The sequence below is a fragment of the Protopterus annectens genome, chromosome 17.part0 (genome assembly GCF_019279795.1).
Source record: "Protopterus annectens isolate FY-2018-M chromosome 17.part0, PAN1.0, whole genome shotgun sequence".
NCBI classification, from domain to species: domain Eukaryota; kingdom Metazoa; phylum Chordata; order Ceratodontiformes; family Protopteridae; genus Protopterus; species Protopterus annectens.
Window position 1 is genome coordinate 510,747,530 of NC_056751.1, and position 11,058 is coordinate 510,758,587.

The 11,058-nt window shown below is 40.6% G+C and overlaps 2 protein-coding genes across 3 annotated transcripts in view; one reads left to right on the top strand and one right to left on the bottom strand.

Annotated features, from left to right (window-relative positions):
* The window catches only part of TBC1D17 (TBC1 domain family member 17), a 1,580,308-nt gene extending 1,579,561 nt beyond the window's left edge, over positions 1-747 (bottom strand). The window contains exon 1 of the mRNA XM_044059599.1: positions 658-747. Within this exon, the coding sequence (XP_043915534.1) occupies positions 658-684 (27 nt within the window). The 5' untranslated portion in view covers positions 685-747. The remainder of the gene's footprint in view (positions 1-657) is intronic.
* A 58-nt stretch (positions 748-805) lies between these two features.
* Positions 806-11,058, top strand: part of AKT1S1 (AKT1 substrate 1) — a 480,046-nt gene continuing 469,793 nt past the window's right edge. The window contains exon 1 of one of the 2 annotated variants that reach the window (XM_044059601.1): positions 806-1,189. Coding sequence is in view for 1 of the 2 variants with exons in the window: in XM_044059600.1 (XP_043915535.1) it covers positions 1,328-1,360 (33 nt within the window). In the remaining variant the exon portion in view is untranslated. Of the gene's footprint in view, positions 1,190-1,209; positions 1,361-11,058 lie in introns of those variants that run through there. The other variant, XM_044059600.1, reaches the window with a different exon arrangement.

Below are 11,058 nucleotides of genomic sequence, written 5' to 3' on the forward strand. Positions count from 1 at the left end.
TCTAATTACTATTATTTATCAAGAATAATTCACCACTTTCCTTCTAAATGTTGCCAGTTTTAGGAAGGATTAAAAGGGACGACGCTAAAATTTGAGTCAAAACCATGGGACAGTTGAGCGATATGGTTGTTATGTTTACTTCCTGTATACTCCTACAGAAGTTCTAGGTTACTGGAAATCTCGTTTTAGACTTGTGTAACTTTTTAAAATAATGGCACTGTTAAACAATATCACTGGTAAAGTAAAATAATTAATACAAACTTCCACTACCTGAAAAATAACGTCTAAAAATGCAACAAATTACACTGCATACAAGCTCCGCATAAATTTCAGAAGGGTGCAGTAAACTTGGAAGACAAACCAAGACAACCAACAGAGACCTATGGAAAGTACATGGAATCGTGAAAAATAATAACACATTTTCACAGCAAGTGTAAACTCTGTAATATATACGGGCCTTCTTCTGTTAGTAAACACTATTTTTTGGAACACAACAGAAATTGTTCACCAACAGCAACACAAATACAAGGGCAAGAGATGTATAATTCAATCATGGCCTTTCATTAACATCTCAACAACTAACAAACTGTCTCAAAGAAATTATGCAATATATGTTTTCTATATGAGATTAACGAAAATTAAAAAAAAAAATCCTACCTTATGACTACAACCACCTGACTCCATATTTGAGAGAGTTCCGAAACACAGAGTCACTTCCGGTGTCCATTCCCCACCCACCTCACGTCTCCACAGTGCCAACGTCGCCTCCCCATTTTTCTGTCCGCCCTATCGGATTGGAGGGTGTGGAAATTTTAGCTTTGCTTTGAAAAGGAAAGGACCGGTGTAAATGCACATACTCAGTCGTACTTACATTCAGATTGTAGTTAATAATAACTCATGCGTGTTGCAGCAATAAGGCGGAGAAATCGAACGCTGCCGTCATCTTTGTGCGGGGCAAATATTGTTTTTGTTTTTCTCTTGCGCTAATTTGAAGTTAGGACGTATTTGTCCAAAAGCTTCAAAATAAAACATGCATGTTGGCGTAGTTTTTTAATATATTACAACTTATACTATAAGTAAAAGTGAGAGTGTTTTTGTCGCACATCGGTGACGTATGTACTGTAGTTAGGACGTTTGGGGAGGTTGGAGAGATTGGTTTGAGGAGTTGAGTTGGCTGTTGCTAGTGTAGGTAAGTGTTTTCTTCAGTGGAGTAGTTGTGATACTTAAATATTTCCCTCTCGGCCGACGAGGAGGAGATTGTTCTTTTGGTATGTGTTGGGAATCGAGTTTGTGTAGCGATACTGGGTAGTTGGTCCAGGTGAGGTGCATGAACGCGCTGCATAAAGTTGGAATTGTCGTGGTAAGTGTCTGTGATTTGCTGTTTTGTTTTAGTTCTGCAGATTTCACTGATTGCTTATAAGGTATGCTACTTAAAACACCTCTGTACAGAGAGCTTTTCATTCGGTAAGGTTTGCTCTTCATACCCCCCCCCCCCCACGCGCGCGCGCACACAAACGAGTTTACATGCTGGGGGAAATGGTAAGTTAGAGCAGCTCTTGACTGCTGTTTTGCTTCGTTCCATTGGTAGTGGACGTGACTAAAAAACGATGTTGTGTTTTAGCGAAAATTTGCTTAACATCCTCCTCTTACTTGATGTTAATGTCTTTGAGTTGTGCGTTAAACAGTAAATAAGAATGATTATATGTTTGATTTGTTATTGTCTGTTAATCATTGTTTGATAGAAAATTAAGGTTTAAACTAATGTGTAGGTTGCAGAAATTTTTAATAAGGTTTACAGATGTCGTTGTTTGGTGCACTATCAACATCTGTGTTGTTGTTGTCGTGCGCCCCCCCCACCCCCCCACACACACACTCACTCTCTCCTGATAAATAAAAGGTGTTTTGTATGTACTTCGGAGTAGCTGTGCTTTGAAATGGTGCAGTTAGGTGGGTACGTATGGACGTTTAAGTGTTTTGCTGTATTTTGAAAAGTTAGTTTACGATCTTGTTCAGAGGGAAGTACTAGGCAATCAACCTGCAGACTATTTCAAGCCTTGCCGAAAATCCCTATTCAAAAATTTCCTCTAATCTCAAGGACGACAAGATAAGATGCAACACGAGAGAATTTGAGCCTGCTCATCCAATTCTCTAGATTTAGCTTGGAGGTGACTAGTACTGTTTTGCTTAACATGTCGTGGAAGTTTGTTTCAGAGGTGAGGGCTGCTACATTCGGGTCTGAATCTGTCTGCTGGTGAAGGTTTAGTTCCTTAAGTATTTGATATACCATTTAGTTCTGTGAAGAAATTGGAGGTCAAAGAGGGTTGGACCTTTCATACCATGAAAGGTTAGATCTAAATCTCCATGGAATAGTTTGTAAGAGACTGAGTACAGAGAAAGGGCTTCCAGTCTCTCGTGATGACCAAGAATTTTGAGGCCACTACATTTTAGTTATGAATCTCTGAGGTGTCTCAAGTTGTTATACTTTTAGACAAATACAAGTCAAAGGGTCTGTTATATTCCGTAATGGGTCTAATAAAATATGATTAAAGGGAAATTAAGATTAAAACAAACGTAAAATAAAGAAAAGACTACTTTGGATCCAGTGGAGATGTTTTGGAAATTGCACTTGTCTTTTTGTAGTTCTGTAGGAAAAAAATAAAATGTATTTATTTATTTTTGTTTTACATTTGTTGACCGCGCTAGTCCAACTGGATATATGTCCATTTTCAGTAGAGGCCCGGGGAGAAAAGCTCCAATGGTTATTACAAGTTTAAACAGCAATAGGCAAAACAGAGTTAGTTAATGTAAGTAATATACAAATATGATAGAACCAAAAACAAAAAAGAAGTAATAAAATGTCTTAAAAATGAGTTTTTTTTTTTTTTTTTTAACAATGGTCATACAGTATATATGAGTACATTTATCTACATATATGTTATGTAAAGGGATAGCTATCAAGGATATAGGGAGAAGAGAATGAAAGTAATTATGGTAGAAGAAAAGAGAGAGGGAGAAGGAAAGTTAATCTGGGTTGGTATAGGAGCAAAGCCAGTGATTGAGATGCATTTTCAGTTGCCTTTTAAAAAGTGGTAGTGCGGACAAAGATGAGATATCAGAGGGTAGTTTGTTCCACATTTTTCCAACAGATTTGGAAAAGAGGCAGTCACCTGCAGAGTTATTTGGTTTGGGAAAATGTATCCTACAGTCAGACTGTCATGTTTTGGACCATGTAGTTCAGCTGTGGGTATAGCCCCTTTGAAGAATGTAAGCCCTTGTGCATGCTGGGTGCATAATGTCCTTTATCTAGGGCTGCAGTCAGACTCCCTTTCCTGTTTGTCACATTCATTGAAACTCAAGGTCATTTGTCCTTTTATGTAGGACAATCCCTGTTAGGGCAGTTGAGCTCTGCTAAAAAGTATGGCTGTGTAATGTAACCTTAGCATAAAAGTAGGTGTTGGAGTAGATCATTGCTACAGTAGCCTGAGCTATATGAGATAGCCTGGCAAAGGTATTCTTGCTTAGGGCAATTTCATATCCCCATAGATGCAATATGCATAGGAAATAAATGACAATTAGTGACAAACTGCAGAAAGTTCTTGCCCAAAAAGTAGGAATCAAGTCTCATAATAGAGGATTGTGTCCAAGGAAAAAATAAGTAAGCGGTTACACTTTCAAAACCTATACAAACTTGAATGTGTCTGGGGGGGGGGGGGTGATTGGAGGGAGTGGAGCAGCTACTGCACCAATGATCTAATCTTAATATCTGCTGTTATGGTATTATTGCATACACAACTATATTGTATTCTTTATTAGATCATTGCTGCAGTAAGCCACCTTTTTCCAGAATGCCACGGACGTAGACGAAGCTTGAGTAGAGTGAGCCCTGACTGTGCCTGAAAGTGATTGTCCGTGGTGAGAATAACAAAATATCAATAGCCTGTGGCAACCAACTGAAAATAGTTTGCCTGCCCTTTTTCTTACCTTTGTAGAAAATAAACAGCAAACCGGAAGGTATTGGTTCTGTTAGTACAGTAGAAGTAGGTATGAATATCTGAAGTGTGCAGAATGCTTTCGCCCTCATTTTTAGGCTCTAGAAAGAAAATGGGGAGACTAATGGCCTGGTTCGGCATAAAGTCTGATGCCACTGTAGGCATAAATGAAGGATTAGTTCTCAAGGTAATCCTATCGTCTAAAATAGATATTGGGGGTTCACCATTAAGGCTTGTAGTTTGGAGACATAGCTGGCAGAAATCAAAGTAATTAACGATGCTGTTTTCCAAGAGGAGCAACATCTCTCAGCGGTAGAATCCTCATGGCTAGGAGAGAGAGCCTGAGAAACAGAATCCCAGTGTAAAGGCTGACCCTGTGGCAGAAAATCCGTGAAAGGAGGAGGGTGCAGTCTCTGCTGTATTCACAGGAGACTAGCTTGCACTAAAAAAACTGAAAGGCTGAAAATAAACCTTTAGAAAAATGCAGCCAATTATTTCAACTAAGGAGAAATAAAAATATGGCCATATTAATAGTCTTTTACATGGGGAAAAACTTTCCTCATCAGAGTGTAGTAGTTGAATATCTCCTGGTCCCTTCCTGATACCAAATGGAGTGGTTTTCCCAGTCCCAATAAAGATATCTTAACAGTCACAGAGGGTGTGTCGGCCTCTGGGTCTTTAGTGGCCTCCAGAGGAGCAACACTAGTGGGACCAAGTGAAGAATATGAACAGTACAGGGAACCACATGTGGCCACAAGGGAATCTTTCACTAGTGGCTGAGACACAGAAGTCAGACTAAAAAAAATATATAAATCCTCACTATTAAATTTTCTATTCTTGCAGACCAGTAAATGCTGAAATGAATTCTTGCTGAAACCAAAGGAGGTCACCCCAAAAGGGCAGGTTAAGAAGTATCCAGAACAAGCACTAAACCTGAAGCAAAAACAGTGTATATCCCTGAAAAATGGCAGCAATACTAGCAACCACTTATTGGCAAAAGAACAAAAACTGTTTAATAGAGAAGAATATAGCTTATCATACTGTGTAACTTTCCAGTACACAGTAATGGATAACTGCAGTACTGGAGCTAAAGTAATATCCTAACACTGCACTACTTTTGTATTGTGTGTGCGTGTGAAAAGAATGGAATTTTGTCCAACCAGGATAGCAGAACTAATGGATGACCTTCAAAGCACTGAAACACTCTTCACTCTTTGGGAAAGTTCTGAAGTTTGGTGTAATAATGGCTATTTATTTCCTGTGTCAATGATAATTAAGGTGAGTGTAAGGTGCCCTAAAGCTTTGAGTGGGCACATAGGGTGACAGTCCTTTGCAGGACATCCCATATAGCTTGGGCTGTTGCAGCAGTGATCTAACAAAGGATGTAAGACATTTTGTCAATACTAAAATTTAAAAGTTTCCATAAATAGTTGTATAAAAGACTTATTTTACATCTGAAATGCCTTAATATTATATGATACAAACAATTTGAGAAGAGTGAGCTTTTATTTGCCATAAGTTGAAGGTCTGTACTTTGCTGTGGCGTGGTATAATCTTTCTACAGAATTCCCCATTTCATTAAAACTGTCCCATTTTGGGCATTTGAAAATATGACAACCTGCCCGAAACTAGCATATTTTCAGTTGTGTATGGCAAGGTAGTTCATTTGCATAGTAATAAAGATAGTCTCTTAATTTTGATTAAGGAAAAGTTGTGTGCGAGGTCATTATAGACACAGGAAGCGAATTTTTTTGGGGTCTTGCAGCAGTACGGTGAATTGTTGCCTAGCCACACTTCTTCAGATCTTGCAGCTTAATGCTTAGTGGTCACCTGATTTGAAATGCTTAGTTGGTGACTTGAGCTGGGGCACTGTTTTTTTTTTTTTTTTTTTACTGTAGTAAAATTTCCAAATGTTGTCTTTTAATACTTTGGTTCCTCTATTGTTACCTGTATATGTATATTTTCCTGTGGCATTAGTTGCAGCTTCCTTATTCACACTTTAAATATTTTTTTTCATGTTTTATATCCTCAACATTTCCTATTAATGTATGCAGAAGGTCAGAACATTATAATTTGAGACCAGTATTACAGCTGATCTTCTTATTATAATGAACTTTGCTGTTTTGTAGTCTGCAGTTTGAATGGGTGATAATCTGAGCTGCTCTTGAATGCCTTGTTTGTATGGTACTCCTCTGTTGCAGCTACATTTCATGGCAGAATGTTTGATAGTGGTCTGGAATCCGACAACAATCCACACTGTGGTTTCGCAGCTTCCTAGTAGATGGAGTCTTTGCAGTACACCTATGACTTTCATCTTTCTCAACAACCCATATTCAGAAAATTATGCCTTGCTGATCGTCCCCCCGTCCCCCTCCAGTTTTTCCTCATGTACATTAACAGACTTTCCTTGACTTGCCCAATCCACCATTTTACTGTACACTAATAACATGGCTGTCTACAGTTCAGACCCATCCAATTCTTTCTTCTCTAATCTGCAAACCAGTCTCTAATATCAACCACTGACTACTACAATACAAACTAGGTAATAAACACCAAGAAAGTAAACTGCTATTTGGTATTTATCAAAGGCTGAGTAAACTCTCCACTACTTGTCGCACTAGACTCGCAGAGTGCCTCTTGACTGTCCAAACTTACGAATGTGTAGGAATCTGGATAGCCCAGTTTCTAAACTTTCCAAAGCCTAAGGTCAAGGAACTTCTCTTTTGGAGTAAACACACGCTTCTTGTCTCCTCAAGGCATGGTGGCAATAAGTAAAGGAGTCCTTCCTCTTAGTTTTTGTTTCCAAAGTAAATCTTTCCTTGCTACAGTCCACCTCTAATACACATAACACTCTGCCCCTTAGGACAGAACACTGCTGTTCTGCTGAAATAGATCTTGCCTTGTCACAATACTCCTATATTAATATCTACAGGTTTATAACTCTCTGTCTCTCTCGGCAAAATGTTGCTGCAGTACCATGTGCACAGTAGAATGGCCTCCAATATCACAAAAAAAGTCCTACTAGGATCCATAATATTTAAGGTTATCACCATGAAATCTTTCCCATTCTCTACCAGTGGACTTTCACAATGACAGTCATCATGCAACCGGTGGTCACTGTACCCCCAACCTCCTTACCTCATTCACTACACTAAAGCATACTGAACGCTTTCTCAGCCGTGGCCTTGAATCTGGAAATCCACTCTCGCTTACATAACTGATACGCAGTCCCTTTCAGCACGTAAGAGAACCTTCAAAACACATTTTCGTAAGAGTGAAAGGTAAATGGAACAGTAAAGTCAGTATAATTTAATTATGACCTAAGACCATCCATATTGCCATATAAACACATTAAGTACTTACAGTCAGCATTTTCTCAGGTCAAGGCATCTTTCAGACCTAGGCTATTAACACTACAATATCCTGGTACCAAATGTTTGCTTCCTGTGGGTAGTTTTCTGCAAACAGTGCATTTATTTTTGTCATTATTGAAGTCTTTTCAATGTGTGTATACCCTTTTATTTATTCATATTTTGTGTGGTAACTGCTTTTATTCTGTTTTGGTGTACTTTTTCAGTGGCTGAGCCTGAAAATGGACCATGTGGGTCAGCGTTTTGTTCTGGTTAAATACAAAAATAAAGAAAAGAAACTAAGATGCCATAATTTAACTGATTATGGCACGCTGTTGGTATGTTTTCATTATGATCAGGGTGCATAACACCATATTGTATATTAACCTGATTGATAAAGAAAAGCAAGTCTTGTCTCTTGCTAGTACTGTGGGTGACAGGGTTTTTTTAAACTAGTTGGTTAGGCTGGTCTACAGACTTTCAGATGTGACCCAAGCTCACACAGTAGCAAAATCGTATTCTTGAATTTATATGAAGTGTATTTCTTTGTTTTTGACCATCTTAGTTTCACTAGTCCTATTACCTTTATTCAGAGAATATTCAAGTTGGTACATGTACCAAGGTAGATTTTGGTTAGGGCACCAGGGAAGGTCCATTACTTTTGTTGCTGGGACATTTGGACAAGGTGACATGGTGGTAATGGGTGAGGAGGGTAGGATGGTGATAAGATGTTGGGTGAAGGTGTGAAATTGTGGTTACTGCATCATCTGGCAGAATTAGTACTGAGTAGATTGTAACTGCTGCACAGCCTGCGGAAGCAAGCAATAGCAAGTTGTGGTCTGATCTAGTGTAGCGTATTGAGAAAGGCAATGTTTTTTCAGATACTAGCTAATGCGCTACTCTACTGACCCCAAATTTTAAGATTGAGCAGACCCCATATAGGTTCATAGGTAGGTACTAGGCTATTGGCCCTAGGGCCTATACAAGCCCAGCTAAAAAGGTACCCTGGCTTTTGCCACCCAAGAAAATTATTTTCCTGTGCCACTGTCGAGCAGAGCCACAGAAGTGATCCCTGGGGTGAATTTCCTATTTCCCATCCGATCATCAAGATTTTTCTTGAGTGCTAATGAAGAGCTTTTTTGATGTAGATAGGTAGTTTATTCCAGAGTATGGGAAGTCTCTGGGACAGGAATCTATCTCTCTGGCATGTTCTGTTTATTGTGGTGACCAGGTTTAGGTCCCTAGAGCGTGTAGCTCGGAGGGACTGGGATTTCTTTAAGTGGAGCATGTCCAACAGCTCTGGGTTTGACATAGCTTTATATGTTAGGCAGAGATCACCTCTGAGTAGGTGATATGCGACGGAGTAAAGCTGGAGTTTTTTGAGAATGTCTGCATAGGGCATCTGTTTGAGGTCGGTAATCCTCCTTGTGAGATTTCCGCGGCCTTTCCAGTTGTCGATGTCTTGTGAGGTACATACCAAAAGGGGCATTTTACTCTCTAATGGGTCTAATGAGTGATGAGTAGAGGGGGGCAATGACCTTAAAAAAAAAAAAAAAATTTTTTTTTTTTTATGGATTTGAAACCTTTTGTGATTGGTGTGCCACGTAGAAGGATTTCCTGACTACTGTGGCGATGTGATTATCAAAGGAGAGACTACTGTCCACCTGTGTCCCAAGGTCTCATCACACTTTTTGGTGTTAAGTATACTACCGCCTATGTTGTAGTTGATGGGTGCAGAGTTTTTACCAAAGGGGATGACAATGCACTTTTTGGCATTGAGCTTTAGTCCATGGCTTTGACACCAGGCATCTGTCTGTGAGGCCCTTTTGTAGGATGTCCACATCCTTAGGAGTCGATTTATGGCTCCTAGTTTGCAGTCATCTGCGAACTTCAGTAGCAAAAGGCCTTCTGTGTTAGCCTGTATTTCAGAGAAGTAGATACCAAACAGGACAGAACACAGGACTGAACCCTGTGGTACTGGTCTGAAGTCGGATTTGGAGTCTTCTACTTTCACAGTGTGGTTTCTGTCAGTGAGCCAGTTGGCAACCCATCTTGTGACCTAGGGATTTATACCTAGTTTAGTGAATTTATAATTCCAGAGTGGGGATGGTGTCTAAAGCCTTGGAAAGATCATGATAGGCTGTGTGAACCACCTTACCCTCGTCTACGGCTTTGGTGACTGCTTCAAAGAAGTCTATCATGTTTAGGAGACATGGTCTGCCTTTTACAAACCCGAACTGGGTGGGGTCCAGAGTTTGGAGATTACCAATGTCTTTGTTTATAAGTTCCATGGCCTTGCAGACCAGGCTCATCAGGCTTATGGGGGTGATAGTTCCCGGGGTTCGTGGTGGCTCCCCCCTTGTGGAGTGGGTTAACCGTCGCTGTGTGCCATTCAGTGGGCAGAAAGCCTGAGATGAGGCTATGATTGAACATGGTACTTATGTGGAGTGCCAGTTCGTTCTGTATTTCGTGTAGAATGCAGCCTGGGATGTTGTCTGGTCCCATGGACGCTGTGTTCTTGGCTTTGGAGAGTGTGGTTTTGACCTGTGCAGCTGTGATTACAGGAACTTTTGCATTCTTCCGGTATAGAGATTAGCTCTTTTTAGGGGGGTGAGAGGGGGATCGGGGATCTCAGCTTCTTATCGAGGTTGACCAGGGAGCTCCTCCACTCATGGGATTTTACACTCTCTTTGCAGTAGTTTCTTCCTTCTGTTGTACAGTTTGTTTATGGCAGGGGACCACCAGATTGGCTTCCTTTTTTTGGAGGATAGCTTCTTGGTTCTGTTTGGGATAGCACGATCCATGCACTTGTGTAAGTGCTTATAAAGTGCAATTGTGTAGGATTCGGTAGTCATAACTGTATTGCCCATCTGCATGGGTGTCATGAAGTTCACCACTTATGTCTTAAGAAGCATGAAGTTGGCTTTGGAGAAATTTTTTACCGTGGTTTCCTTAATGGTGGGGGGCAGGATGTGGATATCGTCGGATCAGACCAGTGAGGCGTTGACTTCAGGTGTGGAAAACCGGTCACTCATGTTGGTAATGACTAGATCTAGGATATTGTTGCCCCCGGTGGGGGTGTGGATAAGTTGATCCAGGGCATTGGAGTTTATGAATTCCAGAAAGCGTTGAGCGAAGGAGTTGGTACATGATTAGTTTTCCCAGTTAATGGTGGGGTAGTTGAAATTGCCTATTAGGGTGTTTGAACCCTAATATTTTCCAGTACATCAAGAAAAGAGGAGTGGGAATCCTGGGGCATGGTGGGGTATCTGTAGCAAGCAACAATTTGGATTGCAGTTTTGCCCAGAGTTAGTTGCACTAGGATAACCTCGGCTGCATTATGCTGAGCAACTAGCCTGGAGGTGTGGATATCCTTAATGAATATGGGCACACATCCGCCTTTGGTGTTCCAGTCCAGGTTACATGGCCAAAAAGTGTGGTGTGAGTTGTAGTCTGGTAGTGCAGGGGTGCTCTCTGGAGCCTTGAACCAGGTCTCAGTCACTGCACAGATATCTGTTCTCCATTTTTAAGGAGTGCCTCGAGTGAGTGCATTTTGAGATTTATACTTCTAGCATTGAGTAGTATCACCCTCAGTTTTTGCTTGCCTGCTCCTGTTACAGTGGTGAGTTTGTCGTTTGAACCTTGTCTAAAAAAGGCACTATAGGGGCGGCAAGAACCTTAGCCAGTATCCGGAATCCCAGGGGTGACAGGTGCAGGCC